The following is a 24,057-nucleotide window of genomic DNA, read 5'->3' on the forward strand; positions in this document are numbered from 1 at the left end:
TTTTAAAATATAAAAATCCTTACCAAAATTTATCTTTTTAGTTTTCATAAATTGCTATCGATGCAATAAGCTGGCTTGAAAAGAACGCCTTTTTGTTTTTCTGGGGGGGAAAAAAAAATAAATCGTTGTGACTTGTGAGTTAGTGCTATGCATGTTGCCTGGTGACACGCATGTTTTCTTATGCCTACCCACTAATTCACACTTTTTGCACGATGCCATACCATGGCCAAATAATATTTGGTGAAATCTGCATCTAGACTTTATTTTTGATTTTTTTTTTTTTAAATATTTTTCTCTTTTAAAGGTTAAACCCCTAAAGTAATTCATTCTACAAAAACACCGGCATTACTAGATACTATAGATTAAAGGTGTCTTAGATATATACATACAATCATTCACATGGGTCATTCTGATGGTGTTTGAATTAGATTTTTATTTATTAACGATTTAATCCCTTCAAGGAGGATCTAATACTAAAACCATCTCTTGATATAAATCTAATTATGTAAACAACCAAACTTAAAACAGGAGTGCAAAATTTTAGCTTCAGAAAAGGAGTAGAAAAGGAAAGCTTTTTAACTGTTCTTCAATGAGGGAAGAAAGAGAAACGACATATTCCGTATAGAGCTGAAGCTGATGATGATATACATACTATATAAAAAAAGAAAAAGAAAAAAAAGCAACGACATCTAAATCCTCACAGAACCCAAATATTTGAAGTGTTTTCAATACTTTTTGGGGCAAGAGATGGAAATAGAATTTTGGATTTTGCGCTGGAAATTATCTGCTTTTTAGAAACATTTCAAGGCACGTGTATAGAGTCTGGAGACATTGATATCATCTGAAGGAGGCTGGAGTTCGAAAATGTTTCCTCCAGGACAGGCCCTCTCTTACTACCCCCATCAATGCTCCCCTTGGTGATGTGTCCTAGTTCTCTGGCAACATCAACCATGCCAATTTTGCCATCTCCACCAAACAACAAACATCTTGTGGCAAGGTCTGCAACTATCTCTATCTGCTCGCGGCGAAAAGAAGGTTGTTCATGATAGTAAAGAAGTGGATCTACTATCTCTTCTAGCTTCCCATTTCTTATCTTTTGTAAGACTAATGTTGGTAAGTCCAAACTCTTTGAACCGGCAATTATCTCAAGAAGCAACACGCCAAAATCACAAACATCATTTTTCTGAAAACGTGAACCTTCAAGGGTGTTTTTTGAATACTCTTGTTTTGAGCTCAATAGCCCAAATCCTGCAATTTTAGCTGAAAAGTGTTCATCTAAAAAGATGTAACCGGATTTAAGATCATTGTGGAATATAGGGGGACACATCTCGTAGTGCAAGAATGCAAGAACACTTGCTGTTTCAGCAGCAATATTCAACCTCCTGAACCAGTCTAGACCTGTTTTTGGTTCTCTTCTTTGATGCAAATGTTCCTCCAGGGTACCATTTGCAGGGTACTCATAGATTACTAGTGGCATGTAGGCCAAATCAATACAGCATCCAAGAAGGTGGGCTATATTCCTGTGAAACACAGCAGATAAAATCTCAATTTGGGATAGGACCTGAATCAAGTCTCTTTCGGTTTCGCATTTTATCTTGTGCACAGCAATGTGTGATCCATCTCCAAGAACCCCTGCAAAGATTGTGCCATTCTTTCCATCAGCTAGTTTCTGACCCTCTTCAAATTCTTTTGTGGCTACTTCGAGCTCATGGTAAGTGAACAATCGAGTCCTACAAGCTTTCCTGAAAGATATGGAGCTATGAAAATGGTCCCTGTGAGGGTCATATGTGCCAGGCTTGACTGGTCTTTTTAACAGCCAAAAGAGTGCTATTAGGGAGGCAATGATGAAAATTGAAGCAAGAACGCCTGCAATATCCAATTATTTAGATTCTTAAATGTCTAAATTGCTTCCTCATCTTTGGAAAAAGATTACACTTTCACAGCAGGATCATAAATTGCAAATTACCATGTATAGTTAACAATTAGGCTCTCCCTCAATACAAATCTATTTTCTTGTGACATGTTCACTAAATACTGAAACCAACAAGGATCCTAGAATTTCATGAGAATATAGGTTTGCCAACTGATGTTACTTACCTGCCAGAATCACAAGTTTCTTGTCACTGTGCCGTTTGCTATAGCAGTCACTGCCGTATGCTTCCCTTCCGTCCTTGATGCATGCTGTTCAAAGACATGTCAAACAAACTTTTCAGTATTTTAAGAACACCAAAAATGTGAAAACAAAGAGCTCCTAAGGCCTGCCAAAGTTCAAATTATCAAATGGCTGACTATGAAATGTAGGAACCATATCACTCTGCAATTAAAGTTAAGCATCACTGGAAAGAAAAAAAGAAATATCAATATTTTCGAATGAAAAAAAATCTCTTGAATCAGAAAACCAAAATCAAGGAAAAAGAGAATCCGCAAGCCAAGCAGATTTTGAATCATCTCTCTCAAAGCAAGACAAAGATATTGAAGAAGATTTTGTGGGATCAGACATGAAAAAAGATAGAAATAAAAAACAATACAAGAACGATACGGAAGCGGGGTTTGATTTCTTCCTAAAAAGGTATTTGCGTTTTCAATTGAGATGGGAAAGTACATAATACACATTCATAACCTGTGCCTGAGAATTTCTAATAAAGCACTCACAAACACAATATCGGGTATGTTGAACTTGGAAAACATGGAAGTCGAAAAAGAGTTTGACTGAAACCAATATGATGTGCAAACTTTACCCACATTTTATGCATCCAGTCCCATTTGCAAATCCATTGCCAACAAACCCATTGCCAACAAACCCATCTGGACACGAGCACCTCACCCCATCTTCAACTGCTGTAGCAGTTGCAATATCTGCATTGCCAGCACAAACTGCCTTGGATGAGTTTCTGGGAATTGCCCATTCCAGTTTAACCCCTCGCCTTCCAGAATTTGCGGTTGGCAAAACAACCCAACTGGAAAAACCCCTGCAGCCAAACTTTGAAAAAACTGAAAATTTGTCTCCAATGCGCCAAACACTATGATCCGACAAGGGATAGCAGCAAGCAGGGGAGCTACTATCTTTGCCATCACAACCAGGCAAATCGATCGTCTCACATTCTGCTTTACACAGAGAAGAATCTTCACAGTCATACAACCCGATGACATTGTCAACTGACACACCAAAATAGTCACTTTCCGTGAAGTCAAAGGAATTCAAATCGTTGTATTGACGACAGGAAGAAGATGGGCCAGAAAAGTCCACCAGTATACCATCCGAGAAGAATTCAAGCACTCGGTAGCTTTCAGTACCAACTTTGAGGAAAAGAGCTGTGGAATTCTCACAAGAGAGGTTGAAAGCATTAGGAACCGACCCACAAGGCGAGTTCAAGTGGAATGGAAATGGGATTTTGGTTTCCCCACAATTTTCATTGCTCTGGTTCTGGTTCTGAAGAAGAAGGGTGGTTTGGACCACCAGTTGTTGGTCATGGAAAGAATGACAAATAGGCAAGTGACCAAAAAGTCTAAGAAGAATAAAGGAAGTCAGAAGCAGAGGCCGCATTGTCAGTGAAAATGTGAAATATACTGAATGAAGAAGAGAACCAAAAAGGGGAAAAAAGAAAAGAAAATAAAAAAGCCAGAAGGAACTGATTATAGAATGGACCTTTTGTTGTGAATGCTTATAAGCTTTTAGGTGGCAGTTGAATAATGAAGTGAGGCAACAGGGTATAAAACATCAGACTGTCACACACAACATCTCCAGCATATATTTGGCCACGTCAGAAGGAGACCCCACAAACAGATTGACCCAGATAATGACGTGGCAAGATCAGAGGGTTGTAAATGGGAGGATCAAGGCATAGAAGTTGGGGAAAGGGGAGACGATTATTGGTCTGTGGAATGGGCTACAGTTCGTACCACATAATATATAGGAGGTTGTGCAACTTTCGTGAGCGTGGCGGATGAGTGAGCTTTTCTCATTGAGCTTGAGCGAGTCAGTCTTGGCAATATAAAAATAATGGCAATTTGCATGGGCTTCGAGATTTGGCTTTTTACGTAGAATTAAGTATGTAGTTTGAGAATTACGGAATGTCAGATCTGAATGAATAAATTGTTTTTTTTTTTTTTTCCTTTATAAAAAATTCTATAATATAGAAGCTAAAATGATCTGCTGCTATATACTATGCAATTTAAAAGCTGTTCCTCAAACCCCAATGCCACGCTTGGTGGGTCTGCGTAGACTCTTTTGAGGCAATATTTAGGCGACATCTGTGCAGAAACAGAGTTGGGTTTTAGTTTTAGTTAGCTTGGCAAGAAAAGAGTTGGTTTTTTTTCCCATTGATTCCCAATGTAGAAATGAAAAACAATCTTTTGGGTAAACTCTTCTCGGTAATGTTGTGAGAACTTTTGCGTTGGGATGCTTGACTTAGGCAGGGCTACGTGGCTGTTTACCACCTCAAAAAATGGGTAGCCTTTGAGTTTTTGGAGATATGATATGCTGGATTCGTCTCCAACAGAGATCTATGGGCTTTTATTTATGAAAAGGGACCTATGGGCTTCTATCCTACCATCCATGCTCCTCCAAACTTCTGATTTATAAACTTTTCAAAGAAATTAAACAGGATCATGGGATCAAATGATGGCCTAGGTTATCCGGCACATTTCATTGTCCAACTACAGAAAAATAAACAAGGAAAACTATAAAAAAGAAGAAGACATATTTCTTTGAGAAACTACTAGAAATAGGTCATCTTAATTTTATTTAAAAAAAAAAAAAGGAGGGGTAGTCTTAGTTTTGAAAATTGAAATTCTTAAAAATCTTAAACTATTATACAGATTTTGTTGATCTGTTAGCAGTGTAGGACTCCATGAGATTGTTGACACTGGAACCTGCCAAAAAAAAAAAAAAACAACAACAACAAGAGACAAATACAGATATTGAATATGCATCATAAGGATGAGGAAAATTAGAGCACATCCTGATATATCAAGCCCATTTGCCAAGGGAGAATAAATAGGATTTTAAATCCTTGCTAACATCCCAATCCATTAGTTTCCGATTCAGTACAACTGCATAATACAGCTTACAAATGTGGTCTCCTCCAATCCACAATCATATTTGATCCCAGGGATCTTGGTCAATGATCATTTAATTTTTTTTTGGCAATGATGATTTAATTAGTGGGTTAATTTAATTATATTGATATAATTCTAAAACACAATGCTAAATTCTTAAAAGACCTATTTGTTTATTAGCAAAAGGATGAGAACGAGGATGAGGATGACTTTCCTCGATTGGATGACACTTGGATCCATAAAAACGTTGCAAGAGCATCTTCAGCAGTGTTTTCCATGATATATGTCGTCCATTTAAATTTGATTTTTGACTTCTTTTATCATATCAACATCACACAGATTGTTGATCAATAACAACTTTACAATTTTTATATTTATGAGTTTAGGAATTCACAAACCCATGTCTGATCCTAGATTTTAGTTGATTTTCTAACATGAGGAACCCACTACCTGCTTTATACAAGTATTTTCAGAAATAATCTTGTATATGAAAGAAGTTCTATGTAAAACCATCTTTAGGTCATGTAATATATATTCAGATTTCATTATCTTATAAAAGAAAAATATACCATGTTTGTACTTCAATGGGACCCCAAAAAAAGCATTGTCCATGTGCATTAATTCCAATTTTCCAACTATGACCATTTATTTTGCCAACACTACTACCTTTATCCCCATTTCAATTAAGATTAATATGCCTTCTAATCAGTAGCTTCATTATCACTGTTCTATGGGGCCACTAGGAAAGAATAACTATTACTTTCTTTTTATTTATTTATTTATTTTGTCTGGTTTTGGGGGAAAAGATCTTATTCTTTCGTACGAAATGGCAAGGAAAAAATTAAAACTTTGTTTTGCTTTATGCGAGGACTTTTTATCTGGACCTCATCAGAATGAACGTTAAAAGTCTTAAAAACACCTGATTAATGCGTGTACATATGTTTTGTGCTGTCATGTTAATTCTAATTATCTCCTACCAATTTTAGACGAATAACAATTAAATATTGCAGATCAAACTCGTCTGTATAACATTAACTTTATTTATTTCTAATCATTTGGAAGGATGTACTTTTTCAACGACTTACAAAATAGAAAACCAGAGAAGGAGGCTTAAAGAACGAAGCATTACCCAAAATTGATACCTCATAAAAGTATTTTTTTTTTTTAGTCCAAGTATGAAAATAAGATTTGTATACATTAATAGGGACACAAAAAGGTAACGAAAATCATTGTATTTTTAAAGTATATAAATTTATTAACATATAGAGATGCCCATTAAAAAAAATAAATAAAAGAGAATGTTATTAATGGATAAATTTCATAACAATGTGTCACCCTTTTATTTATATATATATATATATTTTTTTAAAAATTATTTAATTACAAACTATTCAAAAGGAAGAAAAAAAAAAAAGAAAAAAAAAAGAAAAAGATGGTCCATAAAAATAAAATAAAAATCAATTGCCGCGATAGAAAGACTCCTAAAATGAAGAAACAGAATTCTTTGGTTTGGTAGAATAGCGTATACACGTTAGATTACATGTGCAGATACATAGGCCATTCGTCCACTCAGCATCGTCTCTCTCTGTCTCTCTCTCCTCCAAATTCCAAAAGCCAAAAAGTGTCACTTTGGGACTCTTACCTCTCTCTCTCTCTCTCTATCTCTCTCTGTGTCTCTCTCTCCTTCCTCCCGCCTGCAAAAGATACTGAAAATCGGCGTCGTTTCCTTACAAAAATAAAAAAATAAAAAAAAATCGAAAAGCTCTTCCAATATGATTCCATTAATTCCACACACGACCAACCTTCTCAAAACAAAGAAGACAAAGCCACCGCCACCACCACCACCCTCACAGTCATTTTTCATATTCATAACCCATTAAGACCCAACTGGGAATTTTGCTTCTTTTTAGTGGTGGTCAACTAGGTTGGTTCTTTCATGGATCTTGGGGACCGAGACCTGCCTCGTTTGATCGGGGACTACATACTGGGTCGGACAATCGGGTCGGGATCGTTCGCCGTGGTTCGGAGGGCTAGGCATCGCCAATTGGGTATTGAAGTTGCTATCAAGGAGATTGACAAGAGACAGCTTAGCACCAAAGTCAGTGAGAATTTGCTGAAAGAGATTTCTATTCTCAGCACCATCAATCACCCCAATATTATACGTCTTTTCGAGGCCATCCAAGTAATGATACTGTTTTGTTTTGTTTCTCGAGTCCGAGAATTCTTTTTTATTTTATTTTTTTATTTGTAACCATAATTTTATATTTAAATGTTGGTTTTGGGATTTGCAGACTCCGGACAAAATATACATTGTTCTGGAGTACTGTGAAGGTGGTGACCTTGCAGCTTATATCCATCGTCACGGGAAAGTCTCGGAAGATGTTGCCAGGCATTTTATGAGGCAGCTGGGTAATTTATACTTGCTTAACATCAAGTTTAATTTGATAATTATACTTAAATTTTGCCTTTTTTGATGTTTTGGTAATTGATTTACGAGCCATACCTTAAAAGATCAAATATTGGATGCTCAATTTAATAAAGTTGGAATTTTTAATTGTTTTTTTTATTTTTTATTTTTTATTTTTTGGGTAGAAAGTTGAAATTTCAATAGTTATGCGACTGGGTTATGTCCTTAATTGTTAAATAAATGGCAATGCCATTGGTGGCAATGTTATGTTGTTCTATATCTTTAATTTAATTCCTTCTGCCGTTTTCCCTTTTTGGTTGGTTACCTTTCCTTTTTCTTTTACATTCTTCTTTTCTGCTGTGGCCAACAAATTGGAAGGGACCTTGAATCAGATCTATTTGGACTGCCTGTGCAGCTGCAGGACTGGAAGTACTTCAAGAAAAGCATCTCATTCACAGAGATTTGAAGCCACAGGTGATGCATTTATTTCCCTATTGAAACTCCAATCTCAAAGAATTTAGTTAGATTTTCTCACTGTGATGTGCCAACATATCCAAAAAGTCCAAATTTAGTTCATATAACCATCGATGCCCGTACACAAGTCCCATATCTTTGTCCGAACCATTCCTTTGGAACTTGTAGGATTGTCATGCTTTTCGGTTTGCATTTGGGAGGTTATGATCATTTATTATACAGCTATATATATAGATTCTATTTGTTTTATACATTCTTGTCGTTTTCGGATCCAATGTCGTTTTTGAATCGATTGTCGTTTTCTGCTCAAACTTGCAGAACTTACTCTTGTCAACTAATGAATTGACTCCGCAATTGAAGATAGGAGATTTCGGTTTTGCAAGGTAAGATTTTTTAGGTAAACAATTGAACCATTCCAATTAGGCTATCCACATTTATATTGCATAAAAGAAACTGTAAAGTTAATCTTCTGCTGTATATTTTGTTGAGCAATATTTGGTTGTCATTCTTGAGCTTTCAACATAATCTTGTCGTAGGAAGGAATTTTCTATTCATGAGCCTCTCAGTCCCTGTTGTGGCCTTACAAATTTGTTCTACTCATATCTAAGTTCTGTAAACTGTGAATCTAGTTCAGAGTGATGCACACCTCTCCTGGAATTTGCTAGAACCATATGACAGTTTAGGTGTCAAGCAGTAATGTGAGAGGGACGCCAATTTATTATATTCCATCTATAGACAAATCCAATTCCGTAGAAGTGTTTCCAAAGATCCTTCTTGTGGACAGAATAAGAAAGCTTTGTCTCTTCCGTCTAGATAGTAGTGTTGAATATTTATAAATCTTGTTTATGCTTGGTTATATTCTGATATACCTCTTGTCCAGATCCCTAATGCCTCAAGGTTTGGCTGATACACTGTGTGGTTCACCATTGTATATGGCTCCAGAGATCATTAAGAACCAAAAGTATGATGCAAAGGTAATGCAACATAGAATTGGCATCACATTGAATATGCTTGTAGATGTCCTTGTAATTCTTTTATCACGTTTGATTTCTTATTTTGGTGTGTACAGGCTGATTTGTGGAGTGTTGGGGCAATTTTATTTCAGCTGGTGACTGGGCGGCCACCATTTGAAGGCACTAGTCAATTTCAGGTTTCCAGAAAATTTAAGACATTAACTCATTTAGAAAATAACTTAAGACTTGATATGCAGTTATTAGTATATGCTATTTTAATTTTCCTGCTTCTCTTGTTTTATGCAGCTTTTTCAAAACATTTTGGCATCCACTGAGCTGCGGTTTCCATGTGGTGCCGTGGAAGGATTGCATCCAGAATGTGTTGATCTTTGTAGATCCCTTTTACGCCAAAACCCAGGTACAGGTTGCGATGGAGGGTGGGAATCAACTGTTATAGGTGTTTATATTTGTTTGTGAACAGACCTCTAGAATGTAACAGTTTAGCTGCTAGTGTTATATGACCATCAAAATGTTACTTATTGAACTCTTGAAGAAAACTTCCATGTAAATCAATACTTCATTTTGCAGTTGAGAGACTAACATTCAAGGAGTTCTTTGGCCACAAGTTCCTCACAGAGCCTGGGTAATATTACCTTTAAATTTTTTGTTGCATTGTGCTTTATATGTATTTGCTATTTTTTATGGGTCAGGAGTCCTTTCTTTAGTTCGCCAGATAGATTAGCTACTAGTAATTTGTTTTATCAAAATCTATAGGTCAATGCTGGATATTGAGCACTCTTCTGCACTTCCGTCAATGAAATCAATGGTTGAACAGGCCGAGTCTTCTTCTGCCTCCAAGAAGAGGTCTCAATTGTCTTCTGGGCCCTTGAACTCATCTAGCAGAAGTCCAAATTCAGAAGCTTCATCTATACATGGCAACATACAGTTACAAAGAAAAGATTGTGAAAGTACATCTAATATTACGGCTGCTCATGGACTTGTGCCAAATACTGCACATGATGGACCAAGGAAATCAATTGACCGAGAGCTTTATTCATCAAGTCAGCTTAAAGGTTTGGTACTCTGTAAGAATGTTTTTATGCATGCTTGAGCTTTGTTTGAATTATTTGCTTTTGTTTCTCTCTCCAGTTTCTGATTCAATGGAGTGCATCGAGAAAGAATATGTTCTTGTCAATGCTCATTCTACTGTAATAGAAACTTTCTCGTATCATCTTGAAACATCTTTGCAAGTTAGTTCAACCACCAGAGCTTCTAGATTAGCTCCAAAACCGAATGAGCAGGATGTGCCAGTTATGCAAACAGCAGAACTGGCTGCAAGTACTGTTGGTGTTACTGGAAGTTCACAAAACCAGGGATCAGTTCTGTTACATACTTCTGGTGCATCAACTATGTTAAGGGAAGTTCAAGGACTATCCACATTGCATCCATCTACCAGGCTTCATTTGTTACATCAGTATATTCAGGTTCTTTCAGAGCTTTCACAAGAAAAGGTAAGCTTTTTGAAAACAAGCAACATTATGAATGTTCAGGTTCTCTCTCTCTCTAGCTGTCCTGAAAAAAAGTTTTACCTCATGTATACTGAATGGTTGCATGGTTTCTACTTTGTCCGGAGTTCAATACATTGAAGTTGTCATTTCTTTTGCTTGCAGCATGATGCAGGACTTTTTCTAGAGTCCTTTTCAGTTGAACTAGTTGTTTTGGCTATATGGAAGAAAGCTTTTGAAATTTGCAGTGCATGGTTGAATTCCGGTTCAGAGAGTGAACCACCTGGAAGCATTTCTGCCAATGAATCCAAACTTGTTGAGGGAGGAGCAGGTTTATCGCCAAACACCGAAGAACATGTAGATTTTAGCAGGCCATCATCAGTTTCAACATGGGCAGAACAAGCATTCATTGTCGCCTTTAATCGTGCTGAGAAGTTATCTTATCATATCCAAGTTATGGATGGTTAGTCTGTCCTGCTATATCTGTATTAATAATTGCTGGTTCTCCACTTACATGTGGGTTTGTAATTTGCTCAACTATTGCTTTATATATATATATACATATATTTATAGGTGTTGCCCAGATGCCAGACGCAATGGAAATTATATTCCAAAAAGCACTATCAGTTGGGACAAGTGGTGCTGTAAGTATACTCTATGTTGCTCTAGGCTTTTGTAAGATTTCCTCGTCAAGTATCCACTCTGTTGTATCTTCGCCTAAGTAGGCTTGTCTATATTCCAGGTGGATGAGTTTGAGAACAAGGAAAGTGCAGCAGCAGCAGCATACACCAAGGCAATTCTCTTGCTCTCATTTATTGCAGGAGAAGCGCCATCTCTACCACTAAACCCTCAATTTGTATTAACTTCTGCAAATAAGAGTCGCATTCAGCAATACATTAAGAACTTGCAATCCCACCAAACTAACCTGCTCAAGTCGCAGGCTTCTCTTAAGCAATCCCTCGATGCTCCAAAAAAGTAACTAGGAGTGATTATGTACAGCTTTTCTTACAGTTCTATCTCTTGGTGTCAGAGGCAGACTACTGGTGTTGTGCGGTCACCATGCCACAGAGCAGTTTTGATCTCTGAGGGCATGGAAATTAAAGTTGACTTGTGTTGATGAAATGTCTGAGGATTTTAACAGATCTTAAAACATAGGAAGTAAATATATAGTAAACTGTAGGCGACCTGGAACTGGACGACTATTCACGCATGTGTTTATGTAAATAAATTGGCTATTCTTTTATTTGGACGGGATGTACATATATATGGATATAAATCGCTACTTGTACAGCTGACTTAGTGACTATCTTTAAGGTAAATGCATGTACGTTTTACACTTTTTAACTGCATATATGTATTTCACTTTAACTGGCTATCTCAGATTGCTGGTTCTGCAAGAATATGAGCTATAGTATCTGACTGTTGCTCGCCGATGCAGTTAATGATAGTTGATTCTAGGTGCTTCAGACACCAAAAGAATAAAAATAAAAAACAATTGGAGGGTAGATGCAGACTCTTGGTAGGAATCTTTCTGCTTCTGTGATTGTTTAATTTTTTACTTTATTCCTGGAAAAATAGTTACAAGTTGCCTTGTTTAATTATACTGATTACAAAAGTGTCATAGATTTACAAATAAAAAATTCATTTTACTTTCTTCTACATTCAAACTGGTAAAGGAAAATCATAATACTAATCACATTGCTCGTGCGAGTTGCAAACTACAGTTTCTTACGCACGATACAAGAAAACAGAACATATATGGGCTTTCAATTACGTGTAGAGATTAAATCAATAAAAAATGGCTTTCAACGTGTTGGAAATAAACCCACTCCACATATCCCATATCAACTTTCAACACCGATATTTTAAGTAAAAAACTGGGTGAGGAGCAAGCAGCCTCACAACGAACCATTCAGCAAGCAAAAGCCTGTCATCTAATCAGCAATGTTTTCTGCAATTAAGCTACAAGAGCTTAGTCCCAATGTTTTCTGCAATTAAGCCACAAGAGCTTAGTCCCACTATTTTAAGTAAAAAACTGGGTGAGGAGCAAGCAGCCTCACAACGAACCATTCAGCAAGCAAAAGCCTGTCATCTAATCAGCAATGCTTTCTGCAATTAAGCTACAAGAGCTTAGTCGTTGCTGCTGTCTCTAGGCAACTAACAGGCTATTAGTTCCCATAATAGAGATATAGGTGCTCACTGCGACGCAATAGGGAAAAAGTGCATCCATGGAAAACACATACCTTTGAAGGAAAGTATGGCCTAATTAAGGTCCAATAAATATTTAATGTTTCTCATCTAAAGTCTGTTAACGACGTCTTCAAGTGCAGTTGCAAAGGTTCAAAGTAAGTAAATGAGCGAATGTAGACATACAATATGGTACACACATCTACACGACAAGTTTCGTGAGCTGCAAAAGTCTCAATGAAACATGAATGGATAGTAGATAGAGAAGGGGAGAAATAAGAAATTACATGCAACCAACAAGGTTTCCTTTGGTTGCATGTAAAATCGAATATCAAGTTGAAGCTTCCCCTTCCAAGCGCAACCTCTTCGGGCCTTTCTCCTCGCCTTGGCAGCCGGCACTTCCCACCCTGTTTTCCTTGGCTTCTACTGAGCACCTTTTGTAAGGTTTGAATCCTGTTCGGCGAGTCTTGAGCTTTCCATGTCCAAGCCCTATTGTCAACAGTCCCTCATCCCCATTGGTGTCACTTCTTGATGATGCATTTTTCTCCACTTCTTGTTGGATGGAACGAGACAGCAATATCCTTCTATTCAGGTCCAATAGCAACGTATCTCCACCTTTTTCTTCTACATTCTGCTTATCTCCTTCCGCACTGTTGTTTTGATTCTCTTTTTTATTCAGGATATCACGTGGAGGTGAAAAACTTTGGGGTAATACCTCTCTTGAGAATAGTGCTTGAAATGCCAGTCTCCCCTGAAAAAAAAAAAAAAAAAGAAAAAAATAAAAAATTGTAACATGAGAAAGAGGGGATTAACTTAGGCAAATTGGTATTAATTATCAATTACTAAAAGTCTAAATACCTCTTCAGACACCTCCTTCCAAGAATCAATCAGAGTGCTGGTGCTTCTAATACGACGGTTAGTGGACTCAGTGGCTGGATGATTTTTATCCGATTCTTTTAACTCTTCCTTCCCTTTGTCATGCTTCTCCAACGCATCAGTCTCTACTTCACTGCTGGAAGCTGTGTTAGAACCACATGATGAACGGTCCACCTGTTTTCTGCTCTTCACCGGATTTGAATCATGAAGATCAGGTTCTGCTGTGGCCTTCTCATCATCAGCAGCTTTTAAACAGGTATCAGGCTTTGCAGCCCCACTCTCCTCAGACTCTGTTGATGACTGGGTGGGAGATTTAGAAGCTGAATGTTGAGATTGCAAAGCTTCCGAGTGTTCTACGTCCAGTTGATCTTGCAAGGGAGGATTAGGAGAATTCTCTCCTCTTTCAGTCTTGGCTGCAAGAGCTTGACCAGTGTCCATTGATGGAACACTTGTGGATGCAGGAGCACAGGCAAATCCAGTGTGAAGAGGAGCACACAAAGGAAGCAGTCCATGGGCTGCCCACCATGCAGTGGCTGCTGCTACAGTAGCAGCAGTAATTGCTGCCATACTTGGAGTTGAGTTCATTTGTCTAGAAGGAAATCCACCATGGGGGCATGCAGGAGAATCTGCTGAAGTTTCCATATTTGCATAAGGCCAAAATGTAGCTGCAAAGCTCGCTGCAGCATGTGCTGCAGGGTTTTGCAGCAATGTAGATACAATAAGACTCGAAAACGTAGAGGACATTTGGAGAAATGATCGGTACTCATCTTGATCATGACGAATTGGAGTAAAGGTAGGATGAAATGGTGGAAATGATTGATGAACTGAAGATCTTGATACATTGCTCTGATGTTCAGTAGTAGCAGATGCAGCTGGATTTGGAAACACTGTAGGGTGTCCAGGAACCTCACCAATTGGATGAAAGATGGGGTCTCGGAATGAAATATCTGCAGAAGGAGTTTGAGTGCAATTTCCTAGGCTCCCATCTAGAACATGCACAGGCACATGCCTTGGGTAGTTCTGAGTTGTTTGCAGCTCCTCTGTTGGCATCTCACAATTTAAATCATTTCTTTTCTCATTCTGGACCAACTCCTCCAGTGGAGAATTAGAGTTGTCAAACTTCGATCCTCTATTTGTGGCATTATCCTGAACTGCTCTCTGTTTGGCATTAACTTTCTCCAAATTTTGATTTCCTTGATGTTCAATAGTTACATATGATCCATTTGATTCATCCTGATTTGCCTGCTTGCTTGAAGGAACAAACTCCCTAAAAGTGCAAGCATTTCTGAGTGCCACAGGTGAAGGCATGGAGTTTCTATTTGCTGAAGAAATAGAAGAATAGTGAGCTTCTTGAAGCATGGTAAAAACTTCTGAGCAATTTTCATCTTGATTTTCTTTTTCATTTGTAGGATTTTCTTTTTCATTTGTAGGATCTTCTTCTCCACCAGGTCTCTGATAGAAAGAGAAAGAAGCCACAATGTTCAATGAAATAAAAGCGTGAGAATGTGAACAGCAATTAAAATCCTGAGAGAAAGAGAATAAAAGCATGAGAATGTGAACAGCAATTAAAATCCTGAGGGAAAGAGAATAACCTCAGGAATTGGCTCTTTCTCCAGATCTAGTACTTGCTTACAATGTGAAGAAGACTCTGATGGCAAAAGTTTCACATCTTTCACTCCCACATGTGATGTGGGAATAGCTGCACTGGTCTTTCGAGGATAAGGATTGCTTGGTTTCCTTTTAGGACGTGGAGGTGGAATATCTATGTCAAGAGTTTGTCCTATAGGAACACCTTTAACGAGAGCCTCCTTCTCCAACTGAAAATGAAATATCTGTCAGTATTCCCTATTACAGATAAGTTGTTACAAAGTGATATCTAAGTACCAAACCAGCATTCATGTGTCAGTCAAAATTGAGTGAAATAACTCAAAAGCTCCTTTTAAAAACTGTTATTGCTCCAATACTAATATTTCAAATTTTAGTTTCTGAATTAATTGCCTAAACATTGATAGACCATATAGTTAATTTTTTAATGGCATGGTAATTCATCAAGACATCCCTATTGTAGAATAATTTTCATGATCAACAACAGTATACCTTGTGATTTTTCTAAAAGAAGTAGTTAATGAATGGCATGAGTATCAAAGTCTAGCACAACCTAACAATCTCAAAAGTGGAGTACATGCAATTACCTTGATTTTTATTGAGACATGTTTACCATGTTGATTTTGACTTGGGGAAACAATAGAATGTGGAATTATATATCTTACATATGTCACAATGCATGGGAAGCTACATAATCACGGTGAAAATGCAAAATGCAATCAAAATATGAACATAAGAACCATGTTCCAATGGTCGCGTGTTTATGTTCTGAAATAAAAAAAAATTACAAAAAAAAAAAAGGAGGAGATTTTAACAAATCATTCCCCTTAAAGATCATGTGTTCTAACCTTCTAAATGGAATGTTTTTACAAAATATAACCATCATGAATGTAGAGAATATAAATATATAACCCAAGAGAATAAACTGAAAACAGCCCCAACAAATTAGAAATTAAACTAGTACTTGGACAAATTAAGTAACACAGAAAGACAAAGGCAGTAAAAATGATAAGTTACATACACAAACAGACCTCATATACATTAGAAATGTGCGTACACTTATACATACATACATATGCGTACACGTATACATACATACATACATACACAAGCATTCATTACTAGTAGATGAAGCATATTAAAATTGTAGTTTCTCCTTTTCATATCTTAATGGCTAGTTCAAAGGTGCATATGCTAATAAATCTTGAATTCGTGCAACCAGAACTTAATTTCTAAAAGAACACTTAACAAGATAACCCATCAGAGCTCTGTGGTTACTGGCTTCCACCCCCATATAAACTACTACAATGATGGCTTATCAATGTGCAAATAAATTGAAAGCAAGAGAACTAATAAAAATCTATCAGTCAAGCCTTTATTAATGTTGGAGTCTTTAGCAACATATTAACTTTGTGGTTTACCTATAAGATGAGTTTTACATTTCACATGACTACTTAACATTAAATAAAGTGACTTATATAACTACGATAAATTGAAATTAATTCCCGCATCTGGTTCACATCTTTCTTATTCTCAATTCTCAATCATACCATTTCCAATTCTATATTTACCCCCCCCAAAAAAAAAACTCCAATTCCATGCAAATAGCTTTTGAAATTTTATAAGCATTAACATTTTCTTTGCATGGATAATCTAACATTCTTTTAAACATACTTTATACTTCCACATAGACGTACCACAAACAATGATAGGAACAACAACATTCTGCTACTTGAAAACACTTAAGAGAGTCTTATAGATAAGAGAGAAGACAACAGATCATGTTTACATCAACAAAATGGTCCACAAGCACAGGTATTCAGGGTAGAAAGGCACTTTTCAAATTTATGGTGTGGTCAGAAAATGAGAGAAGTGTCTTTTTAGAATTGCAAAAGCAACTTTAGTGCTTTTGGAGAAGAACATTGGTGTTCCTCTCATTAGTGCTACAGACAAAAGCATAGAAGCAAAATTGCTACCTGTCACAACAGCACCAAAAGGGCAGAACTGTATGGAATTGACCATAACATCACAAAAGAAAATCACCAATGAGTATTTTACTCCCACCATGGAATTACAAATTACAGGGTCAATATTGCTGACAACTAAGTAAAAACAAGTAGAAACACACAGCTCATGGAAGTATAAGATGAGAAGGTACCGATTGACCTTTGAAAAGAATTTCTGTGCATGACTTCTGATCTGCACAGCAGTCTTTGTTCCTATATGCTCTGCGCAACATTAAGTGAAAAAAAAAAAAAAAAAAAAAAAAAGAGAAGAGAAGAAACAGGTCCCAAATTAAGAGAAACATACATAAAAGTGTCATTCTCTAACAGAAGATATCCAGTGGATCCAGCTAAAATACAGGAATTACAGCAAATTCATGCCATAAAGTGAGCATAACTTGCAGCCTTGAATAAAACCATAAGTAAAGAAATGAAAAATAAAAACAAACAAAACGGAGTTTAAAAAGTTCAAGGTAACAAGTAAATAACCTTCTATGCGCTGCCAAGCTCGCCCATAAAGCTTCAGGGCTTCAAGAAACCTGTTATGCTCCTCCTCTGTCCATCGCTCTCGTTGCTTTGTAATAGTATATGGCTTTCTTGTCTAACATTACACAAAAAATTAGTAATTGAATCTATCACATCTTTCAAGGCCAACACAATTTAAAAGTAGCCAAAAAAAGAAAAATAAAAAAAATAAAAAAAATGAAAAAATTGTTGTCCTCCTATACCATCACCTTAATAACCAAATCTTCACCGGAGGAATATGTGTCCATTAGCGGACCTGGGCAGCTTACGCTGCTTCAAATCCTCTCTGACGAACAAAGGATAAAACAAAAACCTTGCATCTTTTCTGGCGTCATCAAAAGCTATAAGAAGTAAAGCCGTTGTGGTGGTGATCAAAAGGACCTGACAAGGCAATGCTACTGCAAAAGAAAACAAGCCACAGCAATCGGTAGAGATCCGTCTCTGTTTTATATCAGCAGAATTAAGCATTCCAGTTTTCACATACAGTGAAAATACTTCTAGTTTAATACCAAATATTTATATACATATATATATATATATATATGTATATATGTATGTATATATATATATATATATGTATATAAATTGTATATATATATATATATATTTCAAAAATTTTCAGAATCCACCGCAACAGAGAAGCAGAGAGACGCTTTTCCGAAAGAAGTAAAAGAAAATTCCTTATTCAGAATCCTCACCAAAACGAACCCGAAGATGCCAAAACCTTTAAGAACGCGAGGAAAACAAAAAAAAGAATAGAAAATGAGAGAGAGAAGCTTGAATCAGTAATCAGTAACCATTTCTATATACACACATCTCCAAATAATGCATCAATATGTTCACTATTCTGCAATCTTAACCCTCTGTTTGGTTGCTGACAAAAATAAGAAAACGAAAACCGAAGCAGTTTTATTTATTTTATTTTTTAACGTTTAATTGGATTTTAAAAATCTGAGCTTTCGTTTTTAGGTAACTTAAAGAAACCTTTCCAACTGTGCAGGACAAAACCGCCAAACTCAGCTCAGATAAGTAGCAAGTTGATCTAATTCGAATTCAGCGTCCTTACCCTCGAAGTTCATGAGCAACCAAACGGAAAGTAAGAAGGCAAAAAAAGAATAAAAAAAAAAAAAAAAAAGCCCTAAAAATGCAGGAAAGTAAGCAGTACCTTGTGAGAAATCCATGTCGTAAGAAGCTGGCGAGGCAATGGTCTTGACTCCGATCATGCATGAAAGCCAATTCAGCCGAAAGTCGCCGGAGAAAGCATAGTTCCGGCAATGGTGGATCGGTAACTAGAGAAGCCGATTGGAGCAATCTCAACCACAACAGAAAAGATAAAAATAAAAAAAATAAAAAAGAGAGAGAGAGAGCAAATCGCAAAGCCAAAGAGAGGAAGAAGAAGAAGAAAGAGGAAAAGTAAAGAGTTTCGGTAAGACCTAAAACCACCAGACACTCCAGAGAGCAATACGAGTATGTGCGAGACAATGGAGAAATCTCAGCCACTATTATTTCTTGTGGGATTTATTTTTCTTATAAATTTTTTTTGGCTCGCTTTTATTTGAGGCTGCGAAGGAGTGAAAGCATGAACTGGAACAAGCCCGCTCCTGGATCATGACAAATGGCACTAATTTAGTGGCTGATTGCTCATTAGTCCACCAGCTTGCGCTTTTCCCCTATTTCTTTTTTATTTTTTTATTCCTTAAATTTAAGCTTCGATTTTGATTTTCAATTTTTTTTTTTTCCTTTGTCTGCGTTCGCTCATCGTTCTCAAATCTCATCCACAAACTCCATAGGGGCTGAGGGTTAAGTCCGTAAAAGCGCATCCAGCTTGCTCCCTCGTGGGTCCCCCTTATGACGTGGTTACTAGATGGAAACGGAAACCTTTGGTTCCCGGTCATGTGAGTACGGAGCAAGTGCGTTGCATAAAAAAAAAAAATTGAAAAGAGTGTACTGCTTTTGACCCACGTGGGCTTTCCAGATGCCGCTACGTGGCCTTTAAAATTATTATTATTATTATTATTTTTTTAAGACCAAGTAGTAGAGATCGACGGCTCTCCTACAAACTCGTCTAGGACATTCTATCTTTGATTCTGTAATTGTATACCCAAATCTTCCTAAAGGACTACTTTTTAGGTGATCGAAAAATTCATTCAGGTACGCATATGGCAGGCAAAATCCGCCATGTGCCCTGGTCTCGGCGGAGATTTCATCACCACCGTCTGATCTATCCGCAACCATGTTCCACGTGCTTTTGTCTTTCAGATTTCATCATGACCGTCACTTGTTAGGCTGCCCGACACATTTATCATAGGTTTGGGTACATACCGTCCTCCCTTCTATTCCATGCACAAGTTCATTTCAACCTTCAGATTTCTCTCTCTTCCCCCCTCTTTTACACACCCACCAAAAATAAAAAAATAAAAAGAAAAAAAAAATCAACTATTTTCACTATGGCACAATTTCTCATTGAGTAAAAAGCTTTCCAATTAATTGCCTGCTAGATTTTTGGTAATTTGGGAACTCGTATTGATTAATTACTTATAAAGGATTTAATAAAATTGCTCAAAGAATGCCTAATTCTTTTTTTTTTTTTTTTTTTTTGGAAGGAAAAGAATGCCTAATTCCATCCAACACAATGTTAGGCGTCATTCTAAATGCTTTCCAATGCAATGCAATGCAAATTATAAAGCACTTTATAATAAACTTAGACGACGTTCATATATAGACAACACCCATCAATATCACAAGCTAAGGTATAGCCAGCAAGGCTTTACTGCTTCATATCACTCAATTTGGATAAACAACAGGTTTAATTTGATCTTATCAATTACACAATATAACCGCTATTATGCATCCTGTTACGTAATTGGGAGAAAAAACAAATAGCAACGAAAACAAAGAAAGCGAAGAACAGACACACAATTTACGTGGAAACCCTTGACGGGAAAAACCACGGGCAGGGAGAAGCAAATCCAATATCGAAAGATTGGTACAAAAGGTGAGCCTGACTGCGCGATACCCTTGAACCCTAATTACAGAGCCCCAAATTTTTCTCCAAAATTAGTTTCCCCAAAATGGGTCGCACCGCGAGCTTTTCGGGTCGGGTCAACAAGAATTCGGGTCACTAACTCTAACAATCTCCACCTTGACACGAATTCCATATAAGGAATGAAAAACATACAAAACTCCAATCTTCGATAAAAGTTGCCATCCTCTTCCACGAAAGCCCCTAAAGGCAAAACTCAACAACAAACACCAACCAAGTCCAAGCAATGCTCAAACTTGGCTACTGAAAGTGCCTTGGTCATCATGTCAGCAGGATTATCATGAGTACTCACCTTGCTGACAACAATATCTCCACGAGCAATAACATCACGTACAAAATGATACCAAACATCTATATGTTTTGTCCTCTCGTGAAACATCTGATCCTTAATGAGATAGATAGCACTCTGACTATCACAATTGATGACCGTACTCTCCTGCTCAGAGCTCAACTCACCTATTAACGCCCTTAACCAAATAGCTTCTTTCACCGCTTCAGCTATAGCCATATATTCAGCTTCTGTAGTTGATAGTGCAACTGTTGCTTGCAAAACAGACTTCCAACTGATAGAAGTATCTCCAAGAGTAAATACATAACCAGTAGTGGACCTCCTTCTATCAAGGTCCCCAGCAAAATCTGCATCAACATATCCATGTACACCCTCCTTACTTCCACCAAACTCTAAACAAGTGTTAGTAGTGCCTCTCAAGTACCTTAGAATCCACTTGACAGCTTGCCAGTGTTGTTTGCCAGGATTAGCCATATACCGGCTCACAACACTAACAGCATGTGCAATGTCAGGACGGGTACACACCATAGCATACATCAAACTACCAACAGCACTAGAATAAGGAACATGTGACATATACTCAATATCTCTATCCGACTGTGGTGACATATCAGCAGACAATCTAAAATGAGTAGCTAATGGAGTACTTACAGGTTTAGCGTTCTTCGTTCCAAAACGCTCCAGAACTTTCTCAACAAAAGATCTTTGAGTCAAGAAAAGTTTACCTGCAGATTTATCTCTCTCAATCTCCATACCAAGAATCTTCTTTGCCGCTCCCAAATCTTTCATCTCAAATTCACCACTCAATTCTGCTTTCAATCTGTTGATATCGGATTTCTTCTTGGCCACTATCAGCATATCATCAACATAAAGCAACAAATAGATAAATGAGCCATCTTCCAACTTCCTAAAATACACACAGCTATCATATTGGCTTCTAGAATAGCCATGGCTAAACATAAACCCATCAAACCGCTTGTACCACTGACGAGGGGATTGCTTCAAACCATACAAGGACCTTTTCAACAAACACACATGATCCTCTTTTCCTTCAACCTCGAAACCTTCGGGTTGCTGCATATAAATTGTCTCCTCAAGCTCACCATGCAAGAAAGCGGTCTTCACATCTAGTTGCTCCAACTCTAAATCATGCATAGCAACTAGCGCTAACAAAGCACGAATAGAAGTATGTTTAACGACAGGGGAAAATATATCATTAAAATCAACTCCCTGTACCTGTGAATACCCATTCGCTACTAAACGTGCTTTGTACCTCGCATCTTCAACACCAGGAATGCCTTCTTTCTTTTTGTAGACCCACTTGCATCCCACAATCTTCTTACCCTCTGGAGGTAATGCTAACTCCCAAGTGTGGTTCTTATGAAGCGACTCCACCTCTTCCTGCATAGCAATTAACCACTTTGCAGAATCCTCACATGAAATGGCTTCATGATAGTTGCAAGGATCACTGGGACTCTCGATCTCCTGTGCTGCAACACAAGCAAAAGTGACATAGTCTGCTAAACTAGAGGGCTTCTTGATCTCCCTGCGAGGTCTATCCTTGGCAATTGAATGCTCCTGCACCTCCTCAATTCTCTCTTCTTCCACATGAGTGGGTGTCTCAAATGGGCCTGAAACTGAACCATTCTGTGAAGTATTTACTTCCTCCACCCTAAACTCCACCTGCTTTGGCACACTGTCTGAAACAACGAGCTCCTTTTTCGGATGCAGCATTGCCATCTCATCAAACACAACATCCCTGCTAATCACAACCTTAGATGACTTTGGATCAGGAAGCCAAACTCTATATCCTTTTACACCCTGCGGGTAACCAAGAAATATGCCCTTCTTCGATCTAGGCTCAAGCTTACCATCATTAACATGAACATAGGCAGGGCATCCAAACACCTTCAAATCTAAATAATTAGCAGGTTTTCCAGACCATACCTCTTCAGGAGTCTTGCAATCGATTGCTGCCAATGGAGAACGATTCACCAAGTAGCAAGCTGTAGTAGCTGCTTCTGCCCAAAATTCCTTTGCTAACCCAGAATTCGACAACATGCATCGCACTTTCTCCATAAGAGTTCTGTTCATCCGCTCAGCCACACCATTTTGCTGCGGAGTTCCTCTAACTGTGAGATGTCTAACAATCCCTTCGTTTCTACAAAACTCATTGAAAACACCATCACAGAACTCCAATCCATTATCTGTACGAAGGCGCTTCACCCTTCTTTCCGTCTGCTTCTCTACCAAAGCTTTCCATTGCTTGAAGATAGCAAATACGTCATTCTTGTGCTTCAAGAAATATACCCAAACCTTCCTGGAGAAATCATCAATGAAGGTCAACATATATCTGCCACCACCCTTAGAAGCAGTACGTGCAGGTCCCCAAAGATCTGAATGAATATAGTCTAGAGTACCTTTGGTTTTGTGAATTCCAGTACTGAAGCTAACTCTCCTCTGCTTCCCAAACACACAATGTTCACAAAACTCCAACTTCGAGATACTCCGATCACCAAGCAAACTCCGTTTGCTCAACATCGCCAAACCTTTCTCACTCATATGGCCCAATCTCATATGCCACAAACAAGTAACATCCGAATCTGACATGGACACTGAAACAGCAGCCGACCCCATTACCACAGAACCCTGTAGCCTGTATAATGTACCAACCAGGCTAGCTTTCATCACCACCAAAGCACCCTTCAGAACCCTCAAAACTCCACCTCTACCAGCAAAAGAACAACCAGACTTGTCCAAAGCAGATAAAGAAATTAAATTTTTAGACATATCTGGAACGTGACGTACCTCAGATAGTGTTCTAATAATTCCATCATGCATCTTCACACTTACAGTTCCAATGCCGATGACACAGCAAGGATGATCATCTCCCATCAGCACAACACCTTTATCCACCGGAACATAAGAAGAGAACCAATCCCTATGGAGACAGATGTGAAACGAACAGGCTGAATCCAAAATCCATCCCTGCTTGCCCGAACTATCCTCAATCACTGAATAAACATCTCCATCTTCAATTTCCTCATGTGCGACACTGGCTTCGGCATGTTCCTTACTCTTTTCATTATTTTTATTCTGAAGCTTACGACATTCAGTTTTGATGTGCCCCTT

General features: G+C 37.7%; 3 protein-coding genes across 3 annotated transcripts; 1 reads left to right on the forward strand and 2 right to left on the reverse strand.

Annotated features, from left to right (window-relative positions):
• Positions 1–633: 633 nt before the first annotated feature.
• LOC107423800 (probably inactive receptor-like protein kinase At2g46850) lies at positions 634–3,558 on the reverse strand. The gene is made up of 3 exons (XM_016033435.4): positions 2,743–3,558; positions 2,098–2,181; positions 634–1,866 (listed from the first exon to the last, which is right to left on the reverse strand). Exons 1-3 carry the CDS (start codon positions 3,542–3,544, stop codon positions 803–805), a joined length of 1,950 nt encoding a protein of 649 aa, XP_015888921.3. The 5' UTR covers positions 3,545–3,558; the 3' UTR covers positions 634–802.
• A 3,018-nt stretch (positions 3,559–6,576) lies between these two features.
• LOC107423827 (serine/threonine-protein kinase ATG1a) lies at positions 6,577–11,770 on the forward strand. The gene is made up of 13 exons (XM_016033464.4): positions 6,577–7,240; positions 7,350–7,467; positions 7,881–7,939; positions 8,258–8,322; positions 8,820–8,913; positions 9,009–9,089; positions 9,199–9,310; positions 9,481–9,535; positions 9,667–9,965; positions 10,042–10,403; positions 10,563–10,860; positions 10,971–11,041; positions 11,140–11,770. The coding sequence occupies exons 1-13, from the start codon at positions 6,995–6,997 to the stop codon at positions 11,374–11,376; spliced, it is 2,097 nt and encodes a 698-aa protein (XP_015888950.3). The 5' UTR covers positions 6,577–6,994; the 3' UTR covers positions 11,377–11,770.
• Positions 11,771–12,641: 871 nt separating this feature from the next.
• LOC107423826 (protein LATE ELONGATED HYPOCOTYL) lies at positions 12,642–19,173 on the reverse strand. Its single transcript, XM_048480018.2, has 9 exons — positions 19,027–19,173; positions 18,759–18,905; positions 18,292–18,317; positions 17,803–17,991; positions 17,558–17,669; positions 17,232–17,293; positions 15,053–15,277; positions 13,443–14,912; positions 12,642–13,335 (listed from the first exon to the last, which is right to left on the reverse strand). Exons 4-9 carry the CDS (start codon positions 17,839–17,841, stop codon positions 12,916–12,918), a joined length of 2,328 nt encoding a protein of 775 aa, XP_048335975.2. The 5' UTR covers positions 17,842–17,991; positions 18,292–18,317; positions 18,759–18,905; positions 19,027–19,173; the 3' UTR covers positions 12,642–12,915.
• Between the last annotated feature and the right edge of the window lie 4,884 nt (positions 19,174–24,057).

This window comes from Ziziphus jujuba, chromosome 7 (genome assembly GCF_031755915.1).
Source record: "Ziziphus jujuba cultivar Dongzao chromosome 7, ASM3175591v1".
NCBI lineage: Eukaryota > Viridiplantae > Streptophyta > Magnoliopsida > Rosales > Rhamnaceae > Ziziphus > Ziziphus jujuba.

Coding starts and splice junctions, on each gene's coding strand:
- LOC107423800 (XM_016033435.4), bottom strand. CDS start 3,544: ATGCGGCCTCTGCTTCTGACTTCCTTTATTCTTCTTAGACTTTTTGGT. Junction 2,182..2,742: donor TGGGACTGGATGCATAAAAT/GTGGGTAAAGTT, acceptor GTCTTTGAACAG/CATGCATCAAGGACGGAAGG. Junction 1,867..2,097: donor GAAACTTGTGATTCTGGCAG/GTAAGTAACATC, acceptor TGGATATTGCAG/GCGTTCTTGCTTCAATTTTC.
- LOC107423826 (XM_048480018.2), bottom strand. CDS start 17,841: ATGGACACATATTCCTCCGGTGAAGATTTGGTTATTAAG. Junction 17,670..17,802: donor GTGAAGATTTGGTTATTAAG/GTGATGGTATAG, acceptor GTGTAATGTTAG/ACAAGAAAGCCATATACTAT. Junction 17,294..17,557: donor AGCTTGGCAGCGCATAGAAG/GTTATTTACTTG, acceptor AATGTTGCGCAG/AGCATATAGGAACAAAGACT.
- LOC107423827 (XM_016033464.4), top strand. CDS start 6,995: ATGGATCTTGGGGACCGAGACCTGCCTCGTTTGATCGGGGACTACATA. Junction 8,914..9,008: donor ACCAAAAGTATGATGCAAAG/GTAATGCAACAT, acceptor TGGTGTGTACAG/GCTGATTTGTGGAGTGTTGG. Junction 10,861..10,970: donor TCATATCCAAGTTATGGATG/GTTAGTCTGTCC, acceptor ATATATTTATAG/GTGTTGCCCAGATGCCAGAC.